This window comes from Lachnellula hyalina (assembly GCF_007821495.1).
Source record: "Lachnellula hyalina strain CBS 185.66 chromosome Unknown contig00039, whole genome shotgun sequence".
NCBI lineage: Eukaryota > Fungi > Ascomycota > Leotiomycetes > Helotiales > Lachnaceae > Lachnellula > Lachnellula hyalina.
The window spans coordinates 15,319-41,531 of record NW_022157153.1 but is presented as its reverse complement, the minus strand read 5'-3'; the positions used below and the strand labels follow the sequence as shown (position 1 = coordinate 41,531).

General features: G+C 47.4%; 5 protein-coding genes across 5 annotated transcripts; 1 reads left to right on the top strand and 4 right to left on the bottom strand.

Moving 5' to 3' along the window:
* Positions 1 to 2,579: 2,579 nt before the first annotated feature.
* Positions 2,580 to 2,951, top strand: LHYA1_G003487 (uncharacterized protein; the record flags this gene model as incomplete). Its single annotated transcript, XM_031148457.1, has 1 exon — positions 2,580 to 2,951. The coding sequence occupies one exon, from the start codon at positions 2,580 to 2,582 to the stop codon at positions 2,949 to 2,951; it is 372 nt and encodes a 123-aa protein (XP_031006772.1).
* A 770-nt stretch (positions 2,952 to 3,721) lies between these two features.
* On the bottom strand, positions 3,722 to 4,766 carry rglC_4 (putative rhamnogalacturonate lyase C; the record flags this gene model as incomplete). The annotated part of the gene is made up of 2 exons (XM_031148456.1): positions 3,722 to 4,157; positions 4,228 to 4,766. 2 exons carry the CDS (start codon positions 4,764 to 4,766, stop codon positions 3,722 to 3,724), a joined length of 975 nt encoding a protein of 324 aa, XP_031006773.1.
* A 5,098-nt stretch (positions 4,767 to 9,864) lies between these two features.
* On the bottom strand, positions 9,865 to 11,346 carry LHYA1_G003485 (uncharacterized protein; the record flags this gene model as incomplete). The annotated part of the gene is made up of 1 exon (XM_031148455.1): positions 9,865 to 11,346. The coding sequence occupies one exon, from the start codon at positions 11,344 to 11,346 to the stop codon at positions 9,865 to 9,867; it is 1,482 nt and encodes a 493-aa protein (XP_031006770.1).
* Positions 11,347 to 14,898: 3,552 nt separating this feature from the next.
* abfA_1 (putative alpha-L-arabinofuranosidase A) lies at positions 14,899 to 17,137 on the bottom strand (the record flags this gene model as incomplete). The annotated part of the gene is made up of 7 exons (XM_031148454.1): positions 14,899 to 15,429; positions 15,515 to 16,053; positions 16,104 to 16,136; positions 16,187 to 16,263; positions 16,313 to 16,895; positions 16,944 to 16,959; positions 17,012 to 17,137. The coding sequence occupies 7 exons, from the start codon at positions 17,135 to 17,137 to the stop codon at positions 14,899 to 14,901; spliced, it is 1,905 nt and encodes a 634-aa protein (XP_031006771.1).
* A 1,003-nt stretch (positions 17,138 to 18,140) lies between these two features.
* sed5 (Integral membrane protein) lies at positions 18,141 to 19,213 on the bottom strand (the record flags this gene model as incomplete). The annotated part of the gene is made up of 3 exons (XM_031148453.1): positions 18,141 to 18,165; positions 18,215 to 18,911; positions 18,964 to 19,213. 3 exons carry the CDS (start codon positions 19,211 to 19,213, stop codon positions 18,141 to 18,143), a joined length of 972 nt encoding a protein of 323 aa, XP_031006776.1.
* Positions 19,214 to 26,213: the final 7,000 nt, after the last annotated feature.

Sequence of the window (26,213 nt, the reverse complement as noted above, 5' to 3'; positions counted from 1 at the left end):
TTTGACATGTGCTCTTGAGTGACATCACTTAAAGCTACCCAACGTGTCAGCAATGTTATCAGATCAGATAAATTTGCAGACTAACCCTGTGCTAGACCGCCATTGGTTGCACTCTTCCCGGGCCCCTTCTTCGCTGGATCTGGAGCAATCACTTTCACGTTGACCAAGTTTGCCTTGTGTGCAGCACCACCCCACTCTCCACCGGCAATACCTGCAACCTAAAATATATGTTAGAGGTGTTGGCCGCGGAATGTCAAATAGGTCTTCATACATGTGTACCGTGTCCGTGCAAGTCATCCTATGAAAGTTAGTTTCTGACTGTCTATATGTGAACCGGAGATTTACCATTGTGTCGTTGACATACTTAGAGAATGTCATACCCTGGAAATTAGACGCTCGGCTCGTGCGGTCTGATAGAGCCTGAGATTTCCAAAAGTTGATGTGACTGAGCCTTATGCCACTATCAAGGATATAAATATTTACACCTTCTCCAGCGTCACCAAGACTCCACTAGAATTTTGTGTGAGTAACAGATTGGCCATCATCTCAGGGGGCGATGGATTATCCTTACGTAGTCGCCTTGATATGGAACGGGAAGGCTGAGTTTGTTTGCCGCAGATATCATTACACTCCACCAGCTCGCACCTGAGTGGACGGTTTTCTCCCATCTTCGCTGAAGAGCACCAGAGGCGGGTGGTGTCGATTCAAATGATTCTCCGGACTCGTATTCAATAATGGGCTCGCCATAGGTATCGTGTTCGACGATTTTTACGCCTGGATCGAAACGTACGAGTTCATGGATGGTATGGGAACTTAGTCGTGCACGATAGCCACCTAAAGTATGAATGGGATAAAACATGCTCGCGCTCTCTTCCAAGTTCATCCCGATGCGGATGAAATGATCTTGGATTGTATGGCCTTCATGTAAGATCACAATGTATTCATCTTCCTATTTGACGAATTAACTCGGCTTTCCTTGCAGGTTTGGAAAGGGGTTGGGTTATTGGATTGAACGATGGTTGAGGGTGAGAAGAGCACAGAGAATACGAACCACTATATCACCATCTGGACGAATATATGGTGCTGGATCTTGGGATCTCGGTGTCACTAATCCGGCGACGGCACGGGCTAACAGCAATGCAGCGAGAAGCTTCATTTTGAACAACAAACAAGAAATGGAATGGTAAGTTTCGTGACTGAAGAAAAGGAGCTAGACAGCAATCGACTTTCTAAAGTCTCTCCCTAGACGTACAACTTTCAAATAAGGCTTGGAAAATAAGGCTCAACTTATTGAGTGTTCAAGATCCAAAGAAAAATTGGGGAAAATAAGATGCTCTTAAATTATTTCAAAGAACTTGCCATGAGGCACTGCATGTCGGTAAGAATAACTCGATAAGTTTGAAACAATGACCGCACCAATTTCCAATGACAAGGCTCCACACGTCGTTCCATCCTTCAGGAATCAGGAAGCTGGGGATTTCAGCAGCAAAAGGTTTTGATACCATGCCACGAAAGACTTTAGTGACCGCAGGCACACCCATGTATCCCCTGATTGACGAGTTAAAGGTGAATTAATTTTATGGGGTAAGGAAGACGGCTGAACGGAAAGAGTGCTTGCTCATTGGTGGCGCGTACCTTTAGCTCCAAAAACCTGGTAATATTCCGTGGTTCAAAGTCTCCCTGGTGCTGAAGTCATAAAACTGTTAGACATTTCACTGATTGCCACAGTCCAGAAGCAGACGCTGTACAGTAGCGAGAGAGACTATGCAGCGCTTTGAAGGGAATATAGCTTTTAGTCCGCCGATGTCCTGTATTGTCAAGACCATACATATGCCGCAACCTCTGATTCATTCTCCACGTCGCAATTTGACATACAGTACTGTACTGTACGAAGTACGATGGAATGCCTCCCGAAATATTACCCTTTTTTAAAGCGGTGGAGATAGACATATCACTGATTTTAGTGGGGTAGTCGTATGTTCCTGCCTGTCCATACCCCTGGTAACGATCCTTCAAGGCTGCGTTGACCAAGTCAAGCCATGATCGATCCATCAAGCTTATCTCTCAAGGCGGGGCTTAGGAATAGGATGGATTCCTGCGAGCGGATGCCTCAAACAAATACTAGTGAGATGACGTGTCCCAAGACAAAGCAAACGTGGGGAAAAAGAGATTAAAATGATGTTGCGAGGATGAGAAGGATGGAAGCTGAGCCGCATTCCTTCCTTTTCGGAGGTTATCCTCGAGCTTATTTCATGCTTTATTCCGTACCTAGGTAACAAGGGGGGCAGTCGTTATTTTTTAGGATTAACGGAATAGAATTGTCGAATTATTCAAGGGATCGATGAAATATACCTTGTGTAAAACAAAATTTAAAGCTAAAAGCCACAAGTATTATCTATAAAAAGAAGTCGTTGTCTGGTAGGGCGTGTTAGACTTGCAGGTGGAGGTGGAGTTATTTAAGTCTGGTAGCGAGACTTTAGCGCCTTGGTAAGTTGTATACCCAAAGCTCCCCCCCCTTCTCCCATCTCCCCTCCGGTCTCTCAAAACCCATCAACACTCTTCTACATCCGAAAATCACCATGCTCTGTCAACTCTTCCTCTTAATTCTCGTTTCCATCCTCTCCAATTCTAAAATGAGCACGGCAACACAAGTCCCCTCAGGGACATACCGCGCACCCCTCCATAACTGTGATTACGAATCCCTAGTGCCGAACTCCTACGTTATATATTTGACACCAGGGCACTCACTCGAGCAGCACTCTGAGGCCGTAGGAAAGGATATGAAGCCGCTTGTGCACCACGTGTTTGACATGTATACGGAGAAGGTGGTTTATGTTGGGAGACCGGTGGATGGGAGTTTGTTGGAGGCTATCAGGGCGGATGAAGGGGTTGAGCTTGTGGAGTGTGAGGATGAGCCGCAGTTGGATGATGAGTTGGAGAAGGAGTTGTAGGTCAGATGGGATGGGGAGTTGGCTGGTGGTTGGTTATTTCATCTCCGCATAAAAGAAAGTATTTAGCGATTTTGACTGACTTTGTCTTAGGCGTTAAGAGTCTATAAATGTCGAACAACCAAAAAGGATTTTGGTGCAAAGCTATCATGCTAACTTGGCTGTCTCGCTCGTCAGTAGTGGCAAGTTGGGATGCAGGACGCCTTTCACCTCACTAAAATCCTGCGTCCCAGAATCCGAAGCAGGAGCTTGGCGCCAAGGGAAGAAACCGAAAATGTATATTACGTTTTTCTCAATGAGGCTTTCACTGTACTGTGCTCGCGGTTGTGTTGACGCATTGCGACCTCCACAGAACTAACACTATTATGTCCCCTTCATATTGCGGGAATCGTCGAACTAGGGTTAATCTATGTGTTATCCAGAGCTATATATACTTTGGAGCTGAATGACTGGTGGAAAGCATGGATTCTAAAGGTTTTCGCCAGGAGAGACAAATAGACATGTCTACTTAGGTACGTTTGTCATGTGGATTAGTACGATATATTCTCTAGCATTTCAACACATAGCACTCTAAGTCTAGGACCTGGGATTAAATCTGACATCCCTAACTTGTTTCGGCTTTTTGTTAGGCGTCTACGCTAAGAGGCCCTTCCCCCTTTTATAGGCGAGGTACATCACCTATTTGAGCAAGAGTACCTAAACAGAAACAGAAACAGTAGTATCGAGGATCGTAATTTGTATTTCTGGAACTCTCACAGAGGCTGCCACAGTATTCACAATTCGACTATCTCAACGGGATTGCCCACGTCCGTCGTGCTTTGATACACAACCGCAGCGTTGACAAGCAGCGCACCATTTGCGCCGGCGGGACCCACCATCAATCGCTGCCACAAAATACCCTTGATTCCATACCAGACCACTTTTATTGCATCTAACCAAGCATAACTAGGAAGAAGGTCCAATACGACGCCTCCCTTCTTCCGGCTCTGAAGCCTCTCATAAGCAAGTTGTCCCTCATCCCAGAATACAGCCTCTCGACCGTGTCCAGAATGTATGTGCCCGAAAACATGAAGCTTGGGCTTCACTTGCCATATTTCGTCCAGTAGACCAGCGCATCCCAAGTCGAGGTCAAGATGGTATCGTGGAGGGCAATGGGTGATTAGTACGTCGGTGTTTTGTGGAATTCGATTCTCCCATGGTGGAAGGTGTCTTTGATATTGAAATCTTCAGGTCACAAATTAATTACTAACTGCTAGACTGTCTTGGAAGCAGAACCTACGCAAAATCGGATCCACCACATTGCGGAATATCGGGGCTTCCATAGAAATTAAGCTTCCTTCCGCCCTTAAACTTCAATGTGATGGCTTTGTTCTCCAAATAATGGATAGACCTGAAGTTCAACTTCTTTCCCTTGTCTTCTGCCTTTCTCGATTTGGGATCGAAATAGCTGTCGTGGTTCCCCGCAATGACAATCTTCTCTCTGTGGGGCAACGAAGCTAGCCAGTCCAGCTGGGCCTGTATCTGCTCCACCGTCCCCGCATTCGTCAAATCGCCAGCGTGGATCAGAAGGTCTCCATTAGGTACAGGAAGGGTGTTTGTATGTGTATCTGATATGCAGACGACTCGAATTGTGGGCTTGTTTCGATGTGGCTTAAAGGGCGCGCCTCGGAATAGGAGTAAGATGTGGTAGATCAGATTGATCAATGCCCGCAGAGGGGACACGAGGATTATGTCGAGAGGCGTTGGAGGGTCGAACATGTTCTTTCTCCTTGACCAAGGCCATTGTGCATTTCGTCTTGCGCGGACTCCTCCTGCCATCCCTTCGATGTGTTGCTCTTCAGTATTTTCCGTGGATAGTAATTACGTTGGGAAGACTACCGATAGCGACCAGTCATTTGAATTCGTTGCTATTCGTAGTTGGACTCGTGGTATTGATTATTATTATGCAGAGCAATGGAAGCTCAGAGGGAGTTCAAAGACATTAATGGACACGGTGTCAACCAACGGCGAGGCTCTCATGTAGTGTCACAAGGTTGGAGCGATCATTTGGCGGGGGACTTCGCTAATCTTACAGGGATAAGCTCCCTTGTAACCAACCCAACGTCAAACGTCATAGGTACTGAAGACTGCCACTGCCCTGTTAAGGAAAACAACACCAAGCAGCCACCATCTTGTTTGTGGCAGCGCGCCAACTTTCCCTCTTCCCTCCTCCCACCTCTCCGCCTTTCTTCTTTCATACAGTCTGCTACAACAAAACGCAGATATGGCTTCTCTCAAGACTCTCTACGAGCCAAGCATGAACCTAGGCAATGCGTTGAATACAAATTTCGAGTAAGCCAGACAGACAGTCTCTTCTACGCCGAGGAATATCCTAATCAGCTACAGCGTCGACTACGTGATCGATTACCGCTTTGCAACAACTAGTAAGCTTGCCACCACTCCCTCCTATTTTACAGATACTGATTCTCCACCAGGCAAAACAGCAGCAGGAACGCAATTCACAAAGCTCATAGAAGCCCTCAATAACGTGGGGCTAGCCACCGAAGTACGAAATGGAGACAATTGCGCAGTCCTTATCTTCGTCAAGGTCGCATCCGAACGACACCTCAAAGCGGAAGTATATCGAAGCAGGGTGCAAGACTGGCTATATGGCGTTCGAACTGCAGCCCCCAAGAAGGAGATACAACAGAACCTGAAGGACGAACCCATCACGGAAGCAGAGCGTCTGCGATTGGTATACCTGTTAATAACAAAGCCGAAGAATGAAGGTGGTGCTGGTATCACGCCCAAGAGTGGAGAGTGGACTTGCGTTGAATCTATTTTCGCGCTCCACGACCACCAGTTCAACAAGGCTTGGATCAAGCAATTGACCTCGAAATATTTCCTCAACTCGGAAGACTTGGCCGAAATCAAGGACCGGTTTGGCGAAAAGATTGCATTTTACTTTGCTTTTTTGCAATCATACTTCCTATTTTTGACATTCCCGGCTGGTTTTGGGTTCTGTTCTTGGGTCCTTCTGGGCAAATTCTCCCCTATATACGCAATTATCAACGGGCTCTGGTGTGTTGTTTTTGTTGAATACTGGAAGAAGCAAGAGACTGATTTGGCGGTTCAATGGGGCGTTCGAGGGGTATCGAAAATTCAACTCAAGCGACCTCAATTCAAGCATGAAAGTACGGCGACTGACCCGGTCACGGGCGAGGAAATTAAAGTATACTCGCCGTTCAAAAGATTGGCAAGGCAACTTCTTCAAGTCCCATTTGCTCTTACCGCCGCCATTGTACTCGGTAGTTTGATTGCCGTATGCTTCGGTATCGAAGTCTTCATATCAGAGGTCTATCCAGGCCCTTTCAAGGCGTATTTGGTCAGTAACTTGGTCTGAGCCGATTGAGTTTTCCTAACATTCTCAGGTCTTCCTACCAACAGTCATCCTAACCGTCTTCATGCCTGCCCTTTTGTCAGTTCTCACTGGATTTGCCACTAGATTAACAAACCTTGAGAACTATGAAACGACCGATTGTAAGTTTGATATCCATATACCTAATACTTACTAATCCCTCCCAGCACATGAAGCTGCCCTGGTGTCCAAGATCTTTATTCTAAACTTCATCACATCATATCTTCCCATCTTCCTGACCGCATTCGTCTACATACCATTCGGCCAAATTATCGTCCCTCACCTGGACATTTTTAGTCTGACTGTGCGGCCGTTCGCCGAAAATGAGAAGCAACTGACCGCTCCAAAAGCTGGATTTCAGATCAATCCTAACAGATTGAAGGGGCAAGTTATCTACTTTACCGTTACTGCGCAGATCGTCAACTTCCTCCTAGAGATCATCGTTCCATATGTTTCTCGCCATTTCTTCCGCAAGGTCAAGGAAGTTAAGACCAATCGGGCAATGAAGAAGAGCGGTACAGCTAGTCCAACAGCAGATGACCATCCCGAGGAAGCCGCATTCTTAACTAGGGTCAGAAATGAAGCTGAGTTGAGTGTTTATGATGTTACAACTGATTTCAGGGAGATGATCGTACAATTTGGTACGTATTCTCAAAAAGACTTGGTTGTCACGTGCTAATATTCTCCAGGATATCTTTCCCTCTTCTCAGTCGTTTGGCCATTGACCGCAGTATCCTTCCTGGTCAACAACTTCATTGAGCTTCGCGGCGACGCCTTGAAAATCGCAATCGAAACGCAGCGTCCCGTTCCATGGAGAGCGGATTCCATTGGCCCTTGGCTCGAATCTCTTGGCTTCCTATCCTGGATGGGCAGTCTGACGACCGCAGCACTTGTATACCTATTCCGTGGCGATGGTCTCGGACCCGATGGAACACCGTGGAACATCAATACTGCCGGTCTTCTCTTGACTATGTTCTTCTCGGAGCATATTTACCTTGGCGTCCAACTAGGTGTTAGGAAAGCGCTTAGCAAAATTGATAGCCCTGGGTTGCAAAAGGAGCGCGCGGAGCGGTGGACTGTTAGGAAGTAGGCGACCCTTCAATTTTGCCATGACACAGCTTGCTAATGATTTTCAGACAATATCTCCAAGAATCCATTGGACAAGAAGCAGCCGATAATGCAGCATCGGGCGGTATTGCTGGGGGAGAAAAGATCAGCAGAAGTACGCTTGAGGACGCTGCGAGGATGTCTACACTGAAAGATCACGGGACTCCTGAAGAGAGGTTCTGGCAGCGCCAGCAGGGGCAGGCTGAGACTATTGCTATAGGAAAGAATTATATTGACAAGGTTTGTGCTTCTTTTGGAGATTTCTGGGATACAGCTGCTAATGTGAAGAAGGCGGCACCAAAGGATAAAGCTGAGAGCAAAAAGGAGCTATGATTATTCATGACTTATGAGTGGGGTTAGAAACGATCGCTGGAGTGAAGGCAAAAGGTGTATAAGGGCATGGAGTGAACGGGGCATATGTTAAAGTAGGAAAGAACATGATCCAATTTTTTGCAGTCTATATTACAAATCAACTTTATCTCCCTTTTCATAGCTCGTTGTAACGTTGCTTAGTGAACAAAATGTGCGTATTCATTTGCATACGCTTATATGAAGTCTATACAATATATGTTTTTATGGAGCAATACAAATTACAGACCTTCGGCTAAGTACAAAAAACAGGAATAAAGACGACGCCACTTCTTCCGGACTCAACCCCAAGCCCCCTAAAAACAATGATCATTACTCACTCAACCTCTTTCGGATCCTCATTAATGCCTCTCCTAGTTTATTCTTCCCCCATTCATTTTCTTTGCCAGCAGCGTGCTCAGCGTCGAACCCGATACCCCAGATTCGGTCACTTGGATTCGCCTCAACAATGATCTTATGGCCAGTATCAAGAAGAATTGCTTTGAGCTTTGGCTATGACTGAACTTCAGAAAGTTTCCCTGTTCAAAATTATATCGCAAGAGCTGTTTCAACAAGTAGAATAGTGGCTAAACAAAAAATTGCAAAATAGAACATACAACAGCAGGTATTCGCTGGTGGTCACCCACCCAACTACTAATCTGCCGATCTGAGGCTTATGTATGGCAGAGCGGACGGGATGCCCAGTGCTCCTCAGTCTATGGTCGTATGTGATGTGAATATAGTTGTTTAAGTATATATACCCAATGTCTATTGAGCGTGACGAAGCTGTAAGGAACTATCTTGTATTGGAGATGGAAGGGTGGGACAGATGAATAGCAAGTACCGTACTACGTGCTGACAAGCGAATCATGAAGAAGTACAGATGTTGTCAGGAATTCTTCCTGTGCAACTTCGCACCACTTAAGGCTGACTGCCTGCCCAGTATTTTTGGCTTTGCGTAGCACAAATAATTAGCAGTAACCTCAAAAGCATATACCAACTGATCGAGCAAGCCTCTAGCGCCCTAATTCTTAATGTGACAGCTCAGGCTGGAATCTAATACTAGAGAGCTCTGTAAGCTAAACTCGTATTAAGCTTCATAGTATTAATTATAGAACTTAATACCTAAAATAGAGCAATATACGATTATTCAAAATCTGGAGAACGTAGAATCAGCAGAAAAATAACTATCTAGTTACCGGTAGTACTAAACCCCTGAGCTAGGCCGAGTAGGTAGGTACTCGCACTCTCCGTGGAGGAAAAAAGTTTCCTAATAATTAAGGCATTAAAACTCGCTTGCCTTATTAGGACACTTTTTTCTTCCACGGAGAGCTCGCAGTTACTAGGTAGCTCTAGGGTATTATTACTAGACTATGGGTTTAAATTAGACTCCGGGTTTAAACAGAGTAGAAGCTGGAGAAAATTCCTGTTAGTGGAAAGCGAGCGTGATGTACGGGCTACGGATTTGTCTCCGTTTCATGGGTATTTTGCCGGTCTGAAATATGCGCCGGCACTCCTTGCACACACGGGGAAGGTCCCTGCGCGCTCTCCGTGGGTAAATAAGTGTCCTAATAAGGCAAGCGAGTTTTAGTGCCTTATTAGGAAACTTATTTCCTCCAATAATATGACTGAATAGAACACTTAAAAATCGAGAATTTTAAGGGTTTTATTAAGGGAGTTTAGAGTGGGTTGGAAGATTCACCGTAGTTAGGGAGAGGGCGGGGCTAAATATGCCTTGTAGAAGCTAGAGGCTATCTAAGTCACTATGGAGTATTTCAAGTAGATTGAGTTTCATTTGGGAACAGGCTTAATCATTCATTTTATAGCACTTCGTTCGGCCTCTGTTGGAGTAGATACGATCTACAAAGTGCCCAGTCCAAATCTAATATGCTTTTTATTCCAATATTGGCTACTAGAATTCGAATATCTGAATTCGATATTTGTGTAGATGATTATTCCAATAATTCCGGCTACCTAAGCGAACGCCTTGCCTGCTATACCAAAACTCCGGGAAACGTCAGGGAAACGCCAAGTAAACTCCAATTCAAGTGAGATCCACCGTAATCAGGACATTTTCTCCACAACACATTTCCCTTCAAACCATCTCGCAAATTTGACTGTCGGCGCATCGACCAGCCGCCAGAACAAATCCGCGACGCAGATGATGATAGGTAGATAAACTGCCAAACCCACAGCCCAACTCAAATGCCGTTCCCAAAGCGTAGCTCTCCCAATATGCATGTTGATAGCAGGTCCGATCCGAGGCTCGAGTATTGTCAAACACAAGTTATGCGTAAGATACAAGGCGTAGGAAATAGTGCCTAGATAGAGTGCCACGGGCGTAGTGAACAACCGCTGCAGAAATTTCAGTTGCGTACATGCTAGCACAATCTGAAAGGCGCCGAGACAGAACCAGACTCGTTGGCCTTCGTAGGGCTGCGGGGTGTGGGCGTCTAAAAAGGCGATGCCCCAGACTTCTTCGGGGTGGCTGTTCGTCCAGGATCCAATGAAAAGGCCACTCAGCAGGTTGGCGATCCAGAAAGCTTGTAATAGTCTTTCTTTGATGGTAGGGCTGCACTCGGCTTTCTCCTGTTTCCCCAGCTTCTCTTCAATGATATACTTCGGTAGGGTCGTGGGGCTGGATATTGGTGTGAATAATGTTGCGTCGTTTAGGAGTGTTATTTCTGCAATGAACATGCCGCCGAGAAACTCGACAGAGTAGAGGTGTCCGCCGTAGAAACAGAATGCCATGATTCCTGCCAGGAGAATAAGTCGAATTTGTGAGACGCAGTGGGATAAACCGAGAAGGACTGTAAAGAGAAGAAGCGACTGTGCAAACTCGATAGGTATAGTCCAAAGTGCTGGATTGTAAAGTAATTCAGGAGATGATAGAAAGTTGATATCCCATGAAGCACTGAGCAGAGCCCAGCACATAGACAGCCAATCTCTCATTTGTGAGGAGAACTGGACAAATTGATAGGCGTATCTGTCGTCCGAAAGACCGAAATGTACGTTGAGGGCCATGATAAATGAGACAATAATGGATGGGAGGAAGAGTCGAAGAGCACGACGGAAGACTGAGGATGAGAGTGTGCCTGCCATTGCCGAAAATTGTTGCGTGTGAATCTGCTTGAGGGGCTTGTAGGCAAGAACGTAGCCAGAAATGATGAAGAAGATGTGTACCATTGGTCGGGCGGAGTATAGAACTCGAATTCCAGGTAGTTGTAACGGAGAAGATGGTGCTCCGTCTTCATATAATCCGTACGGTTCTGCGAACCAACCAATGTTCTCTTCGGTGTAATGTCCCATAAAGACTATGAATGATGCCACTCCACGCAAACCATCTAAATATGAAGTCGGATGTAATCTTTGTTGTTTCGCGGCCAACGGGCGTATTCGCCGTTGAATGAAGCTGGGCAGAAGCCCAAACATTAACTTTTGTAGAAATCGCATGGCTGATGAGGTAAAGACTGTGTGATGAGGATGTTTAGATATGTCGTCTTTGACGGCAGCTAGGAGGGCCTGGGGATCATAGGTGTGGCCCATTTTGTGGGATCGGTCTCCAGTAACTTGTACTTCGTAAAAGGGAAGACGTGAATGTGGTACGGTATTAAGTGAAGCGCTGTTGGACATCCCGGCTAAGGAAGGTGTGGATTCCGCTGCTCGTGGTTCTCGTAGGAAGTATACAAAATAGGCTATTTGGGGAGAATTAATAACAAGTGGATCTCGACAGCCAGCGTCGACAACTCATAAGCACTAAACGCCAGTTTACAGGGCAATTCGAAAGATAGACAGAGAATAACAATACAGAGACAATAATAACAATAAGAACAAAGTAGGTACAGACTTAAAGTACTACAGAAGATTGAAGTCTGAAGACGGGAACAAGGAAATCGATAGTGAGAAGGAACTAGACCCCAGACGTTGAACTGTTGGGTTGGCATCAGCCGCGGGCTTTGACAAGGGTACCGCGGTGCAAGCTTTTTAGGCCTGCAAGCAATACCAAGCATAGATGTGCCGTGAAGATCAATAAGCCCTAGCTCAGTGTCAGCGACTGGCTGGTTGGACGCAGATACGACAACATCTTTTTACGACCGAGTAGCCTAATGTGGTAACGAATTGCTTCCAAGCGTGAAACTGTACGCGTATGCTCTTTCCATCCTTACAAAGTACAGTAGACGCAGCAGGGTCTTAGATTCTGTATATAAAATGTAAAGGTGCTCCTCCACCTTCTTTCCCTCAAATAATCTTATCAACCACAGGGTCTTTTACGGATATCAGCGCGTAATCCTGCCACAGTACAGTAACTTCCTGTACAGTTTTTGAAACATGATTAGTGTCATGACCCGTGTGAGGAGGAAAGGGGTCTTTGAAATTTATTGAAACGAGGCTTCATGAGGGAGTTTGTGATTTCACTCGGGCTTTTTTGTTTCACTCAATTGAAAATGCCAAGCGCTAAGGCGGAAGGACCCGTTCCGTTTGCCCCGCTGTAGTCCACCAGTCCTGTTGAGTCTGACTTGGTGGCTTATGTCAGCGCTACATATAAGCTCACTCTTTACTCTCGCTTCACTTACCTCCCCGCCGTACGAAGTACTCTGCTCAACACTTTGATATGTCTACGGTGTATCCATATATGTTATGCTAGCATCAAGCTATAACTGGTGTATCTTATCTGCCGATTTTGCTGATACTTGCGTATTCCGAAAATATTGCTCAGGAGTCCTAGTCACGTGCTCACCGGCTATTGACATGCGGCCCTTGAATTTTCATCGACCTCATCATACCATTATGATCCGGACCTCAGCCCCTATGATGACCATACTCCGTAGAAATACTGGACCTAACTAAGCACTACCAAAGCAAGCTATATGCCTGTATTGCATACTACAGGGTGTTCTCATAAACACTGCAACTTTCCACTTAAAACCAGGATGTAACTAGGATAATAGAGGGTTTCTATTGCCTGAAAACCCGAGGTGATCAAACTGCTACAATCCCCCACTTTCTACTAGAAAAGGGGTGTTTCTGGCAGCTGGACTCCATACAAGCCTTGTAAAAGCATATCTTGTAGAAAGTTGCAGTTTTCATGACAATACCCTGTACTATCAAACCAACCATTATTCCTTCCACAGCTTAACATAGTAGGAAATTAAACGGAATACTTTTCAAATCAAAATCCATATCAGACGACAGCAATCATGGCAAGCAACGATACTCCGTACAAACAAAGTGTTGTTGTAATTTTAAGCTTATTACTTGGAGCTCTGATGTTTCACGTATTCGCACGAGCCTCTGACCCCTGAATGTCAGAGTCCATGTCTCACCCTGATCGCCGCTAGTTATCAAATGCCGACCCTTCGCTTGCAAATCCTCATACAAAATCATGTTCATCAAACCCACCCTTGACAGCAACCTCAGCCATCGTCGCCGCCATCTCCTTTACCTTTAAATCTGAACAAATGGCATCTGTAGCTACACCGACTTGTGGCATGAAAATACCGTTGTCCTGGGACGTGGTAAGTATGCTTTTGAAACGTCTTGCGTGCAAAGAAGTAACTTGAGTTCGAGCAGTTTGGGTTTCGATTACCCCCTTTCCATTTATTGTTAGCAGTAGCGCAAAAAAAAAAAAAAAACCGAAAGGAAATAGTACTTCCTTGATATATCTCGCGTCGTCGAACCAGCGGTGCTGGTGCTATTCCTCGAGATCTCGATCTGCAGCTTGCTTTCCCGCTCACGTACACGAATCTGAATTTTGCATCCTTTCTTGCTCCGTAGTTCGGGGCCGAAGAGCGAGATGATCGGGGTCTTTCGCTGCGGCGTGGGGGTATTCAATGTTTATATTTTGTGCAGTGGCGAGATCAGGGAAGATACTATTAGCTGATGTCACCCAGTGCCCTATTCCTCTTCAGAGAGTAAGTAGTTCTTGCGCGGAACGGTGCGGTGATGGAGATAGTCTAGGTTAGTTCTGGGAGAGGGGGTGTGGTACCATACATATGCACGCTTAAGCACTAGAGACAAGAGAGAGAAGATTGGAATAGAAGAACGTCAAACAGAGATCACCCAAACTCTGCATATTTATGCTCTTGTGAAGGCTGAATATTATCTATACACCGGTAAGCACGCCGATGGATCTCTTCAGCACATTGATGTCATTTTAAATCCAAACATACCCGATATCATACGTAGGCAAAACTAACTATCATTGGGCTACTTGCTACCGCGAAACTGTCCATGAACCAAACTATCGATTCGCCATCGCACTTGATCGCCACGCGTGGTCGATCCGAACAAGCAACCTATATTTGCATACCCTTGAAAATTACCTTCCTACAATTAGATTAGGAGACTCAGTGCGGGTTTTACACTCCGTATATTCCGTAAACATATAAGCTACTTTACCTAGGGTGTGAAAGGAAATAGAGTGCGCAAGCCGAGGCCGAAAGGATTCCCGATACCCTGTCAAGATCAAAAGCTTATGAGCCCCGGGAAGTCTAATTCAACGACAAGACATGGCAACCATAGCAGCACTTGGCAGGTAAAAGCCTAGGTACTTAATGATTATTGAGAACTAAAAGCTCTACTACTCTACCTAGATGCATATCTATTCTGTTAACTAGAATATTTATATAGACTTTAGAAAATAATATAATTTATAGAAAAAGGTTTTAACTTTATTTAATAATATATAAAGTATTTATTAATAGAAACCTGAAAAGATTTGAGAATATAAATCTCTTGAGACTCTTAATATAGTATATGGAATTTAAAAGTTAAATATTCTATCGTTGGCTAGTTATGAAAAGTATAATTTCTTACTAGTCTGACTAAAACCGCGTCCGAGTAGGGGCAATAAGCGAGCCGATAGTAAAGACGTAGATGGTAGAGGAATATTTGGATTTGAGGTATGCAATTCATTGTTCGATCTCGAATTATGTACTTATACTTTAATACATCCTCCACCCCTCTTTTCATTACCCGCCCACTCGTAATCTAAACCTATATTCTCAATACCACACCACACCACGACGCACCCCACCTAACCTCATCCCAACAACCACCCAAAGTCAACCCACTAATTTACAGTAAGTATCTACTTACTTAAGCAGGACTCGCCGTAAACACAGCAACCCCATACGCGGGAATATCGAACGTCCACCCCGCCGTCGCACTCCCCGTCAACGTACTATTAGCCGGCTGAACGTTGACAGCATCCGGTCCATTACTCGTCCCCGCACTCCCGCTCAGTAACTGCAGCGCGGCCGTGCCGCTCAGCCCACTCGCAGTGGGAATCTTCACCGTCACATTCTGACTATCTGTTCCGTAATTCGCAACCTTCACATACCATATCCCGCCAGTGGTAGAGCTAGCAACCCAATACAGCGGGCCGAAATCTACGTCGGCGCTTACGGCTCTAATGGTATCGCCTCGCGCGTTGGAGAAGAGTTTTTGTACGTAGTAGGACACAGAGCCAGTGAGGGAGTCGGGCGCGGAGGAGAGACCGACGAGGTCGGGGGACCATTCGGCTAGGCCGAAGTGTTCGAGGAGGGGGGCGTAGGAGGCTAGTTTTACGAGGTCGGAGTTGCGTTCTAGGCCGATCATGTAGACTGCTTCGGAGACGGCGCCTTGGACCTGTTTTTGGGGATGCCTTCATTAGACGGAGGAAAAGGGGTGGGATGGGATAGGATGGATGGGTTGGGTGGAAAGGGCGACTTACGTTTGACCAGGATAGTTGAGTACCGGAATCAGTTTCGGTGTTTGCGTACTCGCCGACGAAGATCCCGTACCCGGTGGTGCGGGGGTAGTTGTCGAACTCATCGAACATTGAAACAAAGCCAGACGGTGATAAATAATGATGGATATCGGTCCAAACACCCGACGGTAACGGATCTGGTAAGCACGAGTCCTCGCTTGTGGAAGCGATGATTTGGATAGAAGGATAGGCGGCGTGGATGGCGTCGTAGAAAGCTGTGAAGCGGGACGCGTAGGTGGAGCAGCCCGAGGAGAGGTTATCTTCGTTGCCAATCTCAATGTAGGGGATGTCATATGCTGCTGCGTGGCCATAGGAGGCGCGGAGAGCGCCGTAGGTGGTTGAGGTGGATCCGAGCAGGAATTCGAGCTCGTTAAGCGCGTCGTCTACGTAGGGGTCTAGAGCTGTGCCGGATATTATGCCACCGCCGAGTGAGAGGCCAGACCAAATTGCCAGGACTGGGGTTAGGGACATATCGTCGCACCATTGAAGGTATTCCATGAGACCTGAAGATGGTTGGTTAGCTGATATTGGGGAAAGGGGTTAGGTAGTTTACCGAGAGCATCGGTGTTTGGATAACTCCAATCGCCTTGTTCCAGTCAGTCAGCGTTGCTATCAAGAACTTTATAGAGAACATACCTTGACGACCAGGTCTATTTTCTAGCGGTCCAATCGTCTCATTCCACTTCCAGCGAGCACCAGGTGACCCGCCTTCCCTACACACACTTAGCAAACTCCCCTAAGACCAGAAAGAAAAGATCCTACAAATTATTCCCACCAGGAAACCGCAAGAAACTTCCCCCAATCGCCTCAAGAAACTCTCCCACATCATTACGTATCCCATTAAACCTCCCATGGTAAGTTTCTGGAAACAACTGCACGAGATCGAACCACAACGCCGATCCCGCAACTTTACTCCCATCGAAAAGCAGCTGCCACACATTACTCCCGTCCGGGCTCTGGCTCGCCGTGAAACTAGTCTCGACATACGTCCACGCAGCACTACTACTCGTAACCGTGACATCATGAGTAGCAAACACAGTACCAGAAGTAGAGCCAACGAGCTTTAGCGTAACGGTGCCGGAATAGTTTCCTTTGATGTAAAAATAGTTGGCGTATGTGCCAGCGTTGACGGGTACGCCACCGTAGCCTGAATTAGAGAACCCGACGGAAGCGGTGGTGCCAGATGGGACGGATACCTTTAGGGAGGATTGTATGGCGGTTGTGAGGTTGACAGTGGTGTCTTGGGAAAGGCTGGTGCCGCCTACGGATGCGTAGCCTGTTAGGCCTGGGGAGTCGCCTTGGAATCCGTTGTTTTTAAGGAGTTGGCCATGAATACCGCCGTCGCCTAGTATGTGTCAATAAAACTTCATAAACAGGGATTTGGGTCAAGGACCAGAATTATTGATGTCCTAGAAATTTGTTAGTAGGTGTCAAATAAGGAACGTGTTGTAGGGTGTGTACCTCGAACATCAGACCGTAGAGCAAAGGACTGGATGCATTGCCGCCTGTGGTTGAGATATTGAAAGTTGCGCTGTAGGCGTAAGTTACGAGGGAGGCCAAGAGGAGAAGGGGGCCGGTTGAGAGCATGTTGAGAGGATTAAGTAGAGAATAGTGTCTTCTTTGTGAACTTGATCAATATGAAGTTGGGGATATCACAGTTCTTATAGTCATCTTGAAGGAACAGTACGAGCCTACGAGGGGTAGCACGGCAGATCATTGTACAAGATGCGATGAACTGCAAGGCTCGAAAAGAGTTCTTCCTCCTAGATAGACCACAGCCCGAGAGATCTTCACCATAAAGAACAAGGCACCTTTGATCCGCAGCAATAGAAAGGTAAAGTTTGAAATGATACTCGGACATACAACTCTGTATTAGAAGGTTGGGACCACTAAATGTGCTTGTGATGATTTCAAAAAGGCAATTGAGGAGAACTGTGGATATGTAACTTAGTTGCCCTTGCAAAAAAAATGGAAATACAATGTTTGCTAGACCACGGATTGGGGCGGGTGAAATCTTTTCTCAGGATGTGAGTGGGCCTGCCTGCTTGCTAACTCGTAATGCTTACCTACTACAGTACCAAGAAACTATAATGCTCGTGTTGCCTGTATAACATGCTTTGTAGAAAAAACTTACACTTCTCCCGAGGAAGGATTTCTAGCATGAGCTTCTGAGATGAGGTTTTCTCCGGATGCTCCACACTACGGAGAAATTCATGAGAGAGGTCCGGCCGCGAGAGAACTCGATACAAAGTTTGCGGAGTCTGGGGTAATGCCGGACCTTGAAGCGCCCCTTGCTTGTACATACAGGTTCGCGATACTATTGGAGCGCGTACGAAGTAAATTCTGGGAATTCAGGGCAAGCGATCGTGGACCTGAATCTGACTCGCATATTCATCTGATGGCGATACTGCATTTGCACGATTCATCATAGCCCGATCAACCCAGCCGATGGAAGGAACACGGGGGAACAGAACAACGAGAATGGCACAACTGACAAAGGGTGGAGGGACTACTGCATTAAAATTTGTATAATCGAAGTATACTTTCTACAATAATATTACAAACAACATAATGCATGCTAAGATGCGATCTAACCTGCTATTAAAACCCAAAGTCTATTGATTCATTAGCTAAGTACTCAAGATAGTAAAACCGAATACTCACAAAAAGAAGATCATGAGAACACCAAACATCTTCGCAATCAGCCAGCGATTGCTAGATACTCGCGACCAGTACTTGAGCAGCTCTCTTTGAGCACCTTGTACATTGTCTACCACATCCTCGGTATTAGCATCGATCCGCTGGATCATCTCACTCTGCTCCGAGACCATGGATGCTAACTGCCCAAAAATCCCACCGAGTTCGCTGATTGTTCGTTCGATGGCCTCGATAGCCTCGCCTCTTTGGTGGATATACGTATTTTGAGGCTGTGCTTCTTCCATCATCAGAAGTTGCTGATCACCCACCGGATTTAGCGATAATAGATCTTGACCCGGTCCAGGGGAGCCTCGGTTTGGTGTGCTATATAATGGGGAGGCGGATTGTGATATTTGCGGCGCGGTGTTTGCTGATACTGAGGATACGAAATTTTCTGTTCGTGACCGCGAGGCCTGTATATTCTGTGTTCGGACTTCTAATACATCTTTAAAATTCACGGATACATCTGTGAGTTTGCCTTGCAGCATGAAGACTACATTCTTGTTGTGCTCTCCTTCTTGGTCGGCTTTAGGATGTTGAGCGCGGGATAGGGTCTGTAGGGAGGAAATTTGCTGATTGAGGGATGAAAGGTCTTGTTTGATGATAAATGTCAATTCGTTGATTTCCACCGGGCGATCATCGAAGAGTGTTTTCCGCTTGGCCACTGTATGTTGTTAATAAGAGACAATTCACAATAGCAAAGTCCAAAGGCCTACATTGTGCCAGTTTTTCTAACTTGCTCATGGTCCCTCCAATCCCCCTTCCTATCTCAGCGGCTCTCCTTGCGAACTCGGATCTTCTTGGCTTTCCATCTCCATTCGCGCTGCCGTTGGCAGCAGCCTTCTGCGAATCTGTAAGGAGTGATTGTCTCTGCGCTCCAACCTTGGATGATGCCTGTCGCTTTTGAAACTGGGTGAGGACCGACCTGAACTCGTTTGTTCGGTCTTGAATCGAAGATACTGCCATCTTGAGGGAGATGCGCAATACTCAGAAAGTAGAATAGTAGGCGCTCGTAGATACGCTATTGTAATCGTTCGGCGCGTTCAGGGCGCAATTATAGCGGGGAGGTATTTGCGCTCAACAGGGTTTCGGAGACTCGGATATACGATGTCGGATGTGTGATATTATGTACAGTCGATGTCGATGTCGAGGTCGATGGCGAAGGCGAAGGAGCGTGTGAGATGGAACTCTAATTAATAGGATTTAAAGTGTCGCAAGGTATCGTGGCAGGGGGGAAGGGGAAGAGAAGTTCAATGGAAAGTCGCAGGTGTTTCGATGTTGGTCCGAGTTGACTGATTTTGGCGTGTCGAACAAAGGATACCTACTCTACCCTACTTCGTAGATATCTCAGAATACTTCGTAAGGCCACGAGGCAGGAAGAAAGGCCAATGCAGGTGCAGTACAGACAGTCAGCTAAATTTGGCGGCGGCGGCGGATTCAGACGTGGCAGTGGAGAATTTAGGTGATCCTGATTGGATGCTCGTGCTCTGGAAATTGGGAATAATAATCATGTGGATGTGATGTGGCTGAGCCGCGGGGAGAAAGAGAAAGAGAAAGAGAAAGTACAGTGAGTGAATCCAAGACTGGACTCAGTCATTTGGGGCCATGATAAGAAAGTGAATCAATCCATTGCCATAAATACTCTTACAGTACATATACCAAATCTTGCCTCTCCTCTTACCAATACCAATACCAAATCCTCTTCCTTCCTCCATCCCACACCTTCGTGGCGCAAACAACAATACCGGCTTTTTCTGCCTCTCTTAGAGTCCGTAGTGACGGCGACAGCAATCCAAACACGTTAATGAAAGCTGACGATCCTTTGTGAACACGCGCAATACCGCATCCCACCAGCACCATTTGCCTTCTATTTTACCATTCTATCCTGCTCGAGACGCCTCCCTTCCACTTCCACCTCCATCAACATCCATGTGGTTTCAATAGCTCGACCGAGAGAGAGTTAGGGCTTCGGAGTCAACAGCCTAAATGTCGCGCCCGTTTCCAAATACCTTCGACCAGGACTCTGCCATGTACGCGCGCACAATCTCATACTTCCTATCATCGCGCCCAGATTGATATCTTCTATTGCACAGGCAATACACATACTAATGATTTCAATAGGAGCCCCCAGTCAATATCCTACAAAGCCAATGTAAATCGACAAAAGACGAAGAAATGGCAACAGGCACAGCCTGTAGATTATGGAGGAGACGATTGGGGCGACGAAGATGATGAATATGACCTCCCGCCACCCCCGGTCTCCAAGCCTACGGGATTTCGACAGCAAGGCCAAGGGCTGACCAACTCCCCTCCACCTGTTGACAATGGCAAGAAGGCATATGGCGGGTTACCAGCACTACCTAGCGCAAGCGCCCCACGAGAACGATCAAATTCATTCGATGCAGATGAGGAGAGGAATTTCTCAAATGCCACTGCCCGTCAGCCATCACCTCCGATAGCAGCCGCTCCTTCATCTGGTCCCGCCAGAAGCTTTTCCCAGATAACTGGTGTACAAACCCCACGCGACCCCAGTGGCCCTCCGCCGCTCTCCATATCAACGCAGCAACCGTCTTTTGCGACTGGTCTCCGGAAGCCAATCAATAAGATCATTTCTCCTATCGCTGAATCCCCTCAACCTGAGCTGCAGAGACTCGAGAGGAAGAATACTGGCGAGGCTCCTTCTCTTGCGTCGAGTTCTGTCTACTCTCCTACCCCAACCTCCGACACTCGAACCCCAAGCGATTACCAAGCCCGACGAGACTATTCTCCCTCCGCAGCTCCTCCTCCATTGGAAACGCGTGGTTCACCGGCACCACAGGGATTAGACCCGGCTGGCACGAATTTTCCTGCAAGAAAGAGCAGTTTGAGCCAAGTCCCCCGTCCGGATGTATCTACGATTATGCAACGGCCTCGAGAGGTCTCTAACCCTAAGCCATGGGCCGGTGGTAGAACGCCATCGCCTGGCCCTGCAGCACAGTCGCCTACCTCACCTTCCAAAGCTCTCCCGTTCATTCGACCTGCGGATATTTACCGTCGCGCAGAAGAGGAGCGGCAGTCAATGGAATCTAGCAGACCTAGTATGGACTCGATTTTGGGTACCCGAAACACTGATAGTTCAGAGTCTACAGGAAAGCTTAGAGAAAGGTCAAGTTCCGATAGTCTGGGCACCGGTTCTCGACGGAGAGCGAGCTCCGGGGTGGAAGATAGCTCAGATGCCGGACGTCGTCTAATGCCAATGCTTGAACCAGTTAGGGAAAGGAAAAGCGAATATGGGTTTGATGGATTCAATGTCAGCGACCAAGGACCACAGGGACAAGCAAAAGGGTTCAACGCGTCACAAGGACCAGAAGTATCCGACGCTACTAAGCTCGATGTTGAAGAGGCGCGGAGGCAATCCGTCAGCCCCAAGCTTCCCGACTTGAATCGGTTGTCTGGGTTTGGGATGGATATGTTCTCCGGATCGAAGTCGGAGGAAGCGGTAGCTACGGTGTTCAAAGGCAACGAAAATACTTCGCAAACGTCGACAGCTGTTCCTACTACATCGGCACTAGAAGACGAACCCGCACTTCGTAATCAACCTTCTGTTGGCTTTAGGTCGGTCGTGCATCAAGCCTTTGATCGGACGGACGACTCTTCAGTTCCAGCGACTCCAGCTTCAAGAAGTGATAGCGGAGTAAGAAGGACTGATAGTGAGAGTACTGGAACAACTGGTATAAGCCCAATCATGAGCCGTGTTACAAGCTCGGCTGCTCCTGACAATGGCAATCGAGACTTCTCGACTCCTTCGATTCCGGAAGTCCTAAACGAGCATTACTCACCCGAGCCAGCTATACACCAGCCGCAGCCTGCCATCTCAGGGTTCAAGCCAGGACATCGACGTGACATTAGCACGCCGAGTCCCGGAAATAGCCCTGCAAGGACCCCTGATGTAGCAAGACTCGATGCGCCACCCCACGGCCAGGAAGCAGTCATTACTGATCCAAGCCCTACGTCAACGGTTGATGATGAGCCTCTACACCCCCAACGTCCTACTTTAGAAAGCGAAGCCACTTTCCGTCCATCGCTTCCAGGTGGTTGGACTTCTTATGCTACGACGGAGAGCGCAAGCACCCCCACGCAAGCTGACCAGCAGATTATCGATGGCATTACCCCAACCCCCTCAGGAGAGGTTCCTGCCAGTGGAAACAACACCCAGGGTGATTATGATATGACTCCGACCACTACTAAGCATTCGTTACCACAGTCAGCTCTTGAAGCTACTCTTGTCGGTGCGACTGTGGGGGGCGGGGCTCGTGGAAAGCACGACAGGGCGAGCCCATCAGGAACTCCACGTTCCGAGAGCCCAAAGGTTAATTTGGGTAACGATGATCTTCCCACGCCGGATCCTGCAATGGCCCCAGGTGGCAATGTCTATTCCACGTCTACTTTGGATTCCAGGCTTTTGCCGGCGCTCGAGAAAGCTCCGCAAGAGACACAACTACGGCCAGATGTTGTTAACAGGCCAGTATCAGCGGAGCCAAGAGATGCACCACTTCCTCCCGCAAAAGATACACCACGGCTGGATTCCGCGCGCGAGAACTCTGGTTACTTTCCTTCTCATCCTGCGAAAACTTTTGATCAAGTCGCTGCTGAGGGATATTCCCAGTCAATTTCTCAACCACATATTTTACCTCGCATAAGCACAGACGACGACTCTCATGATGATGTAAATGAGAAACTCGAGAATGATATTGTCAGGAGTTTGAGCCCGAGACCTTCGGATGCTGATCGGCTGTCCAACCAATTCGATGACAGTGCATCATATGGTCAAGGCAGGGAAAGCTCCTATTTGCCAAGAGAATATGACAATTATTGGGCATCTTCAAACGAGGACCATGAGCCTATTCCTCCGATTGCACCAATATCGATCAGAAGTGCCTCAACACCTGGTGAGGCGCCTACTGCGGAGCTAGAACAGAGAAAATTCGACAATCAATCGATACAACCCTTGAGTCCGCAAAAAGTAGACCAGAGGAGCTTTGAGCCGGACAGAGCCGCCATGCAGCATCGATACTCTTGGGAAAATAGTAAGGAAACCGTTCCTCTTGGGCCATCTGGAGACACTAGCGCAAACGTCTCTGCTACAGCTGAACCAGCAACACTGATGTCTGAGCCATTGGGAGCTGCTGAGCCCTCGGTTGGAATTGAAAGCCAACCTACCTTAGATCATGCTGGTAGAGATGCTGCATTGTTGCCAGGTGCCCGTAGCTCACTCGAGCCCAAGAGCCGTCGGCTTTCTCTAGCGGAAGAGAAAGACCTCCTGGTTTCTTCATACCCTATCTCGCAAACCTCACCAGAAGAACAACACCCAGCAATATATTCTCAGACCCATGCCCCGTTGCCGGCTAATCAGCACCCCCCTATTAATTCTCCCTTGTCCCACCATGAACCAATATTGAGTTTCTCTCATATTGTCTCCATCAATTCAATACCTCAACGAATACAAACGTTCGATCAGACCAGAGATAGAATTGCAGCCATTGATACTGGTCTGAACGATTGGATAACGGCCCTCAAAGCGCAGGAACCTGAGCATGCCGATGTTACTGGATCCTGGGGTGGATCGAGGACTAATATGCCTAGTGGATCGGTAAGATCTAAGTTTGCAAAGGTCACCGGTACTGGAGCACAGCCAACACAACAACCCTATTACCAGCAGTATTTGAATGCCACTTCGCCAAATACTCCATCCGCCCCAATCTCGAAGCCCGGCTCAAGTATGGGCCCGAACGCTTCTCAGCAAGGATTTTCCCCTGTTGGCGGGAAGATAACAAGTCATCAGGTTCAGGCGAAAGGAAAGGAGTTTCTACACACTGCGGGCATTTTTGGTGGAAAGGCAGGCAAAGCAGGGAAAGGTTTACTTGCCAAAGGCAAGAGCAGACTTCGGGCGGCTGGCGGCGGAGACAAGGTAGAATAACATCTCCTTTAATGCCGGATAATACGAGGTGGCTGGGCGTTTCTTCTTGATTTCTATGACTAATGAGCGCATTTTGGGTGGTTTTTATTTCCATGTATGCCTTTTGTTAATCCTGCATAGCAGGCTGTTGTACGACTAGGGGAAATGCAGCCTTCGTCCATGTTTTCTCCTTCCCATCATGCTCCGCCTTTGATTTGAGAAAATTACTAAGCCTTGATGCCCACAGACAAGTCCAGAAACCAAGCCTAAGAATGAACAACGTATGTCTTGGGGACTTCCTCTCAGAATGTCTGGCTCTTCCGGTCGCGATTCGCAACAAAATATTCCAAAGCAATTCGGGGAGGAATCACGAGCGAACACCATGCCACAACGAACCTCGGCGCCTCCACAATTCTCTCTCCCTACACGTATTGACACTTCTGGAAATATGGATAGACACCGGACTGGAGCTCCACATACGGTTGGTCCTCATACATCGCGAGAGAGTGAGCTCTTTACATCGCATGAGAAAACAAATGAAGACAAAATCAAAGCCCAGGACGAAAGTCGGGACCAGCCTTCATGGTTCCTTAATCCTACACCCGTAGCTGAAGAGGAAGCTTTTCATTGGGGTGAACACTCAAATTCAATAGAACATTCAGCCCCTCCGGTACCTTCAATTCCCGCGTACCAGCAGGAGCTTCTATTTGCCCCAGAACACACCGGACCAGCGAGTGAGCGCGGTAGTAACGAAATCAGTTTCTACGACGCCTCTGAGGGAACCTCCGAACCATTAGAGCCTGCAGAGAACAATGACTGGGTCATGGTATCTCCTGAACAAGAACTGACTAATGTGCTACCACAACAGTTGCCGGAGGATCCGTTAGCTCAGAGTGAACCAGAGCCTTCACAAGTTCCTTCCCCAAGCATATTGAACCGACCTCGAGGAAGTACGATTGAAGAGCTCTCTCCACCTCTACCAACAAATCCTACTAAGACATATCCCCCGGCAATGACGCCGACCGCTATTCAGTCGGCCCCCGGAGCCGAACCACCAAAGCAAGGAGACTCGTCCTTCCTCCCCCTTATCCGTCGGACTTCCACTCTTAGCGTCGGTTTCGGTCCGCGGCAAAAGAAACCAAGGTTTGCCACAGATGATGAGGATAAGACATCAATATCTAGCATGGACAAATCGGGTTCTGAGGCTCTTGGGTCTGAAGTTGCTGCCATAGGTACAGCTACTACTGCCAGAGGCATTTCGGCACGTGATGTGGGCAGACCCAGACCGGACTCTGAGACATGGCCTCAAGAAGAGTCTCCAAGGATTTTACATAAGATTCCAGTCGCCCAACCTGCCTCGCAACTAAATATGCCCCTTCACAACGAGACTACAGAAGATTCATATCGACAGCCTCTGCAGATAGAACCGTCGAAGTATCATCAGAGTATAACAGTGAATGGTGAACCCGAACAATCTCATGAGCAGTTCTCCGCATTGCCTGCAGCTCATCTTCCGATGGGATCCCAAAATCCTAGAAGTTCTGAGGAATCAATTCGACCAAGCCTCACTGCATCCTCGAAAGCCCCTCCTACACAATGGAGCGAATCGACAGTTGCACGAACCACATGGGGCCCACAGGGGAACCGTGGCATGTCAGGCTCAAGCCAAAATCTCCCACGTTCAAATGGCAGTTTTATTGAGAGACCCCCTCTAGCAGGATATTCTTCTCAGATAAAGTCTTTTGAGCAACCACCCTCATCAGCGAGCCGATATCCAGATTTGTTTCGACCAGAGCAACCCCTACGAGCAGACCTCAGTATGTATGGGGATGATGTCGTGCATGCAGGTTCTAGTGACCTCCCTTCCCATTTATATCAACAGCCAATAACCCGCGAAGACGCTTTTCTACCGAGGCAGCAGGGTGCCGAATATCAAATTGAAGGCGTTGGTCCGCCTGTCGATGAACCGACTTCTGCGACATCTAGACGTAACTCTGGCTTTTTCAGAGAGCTTGGGGGTAGGATATCGCG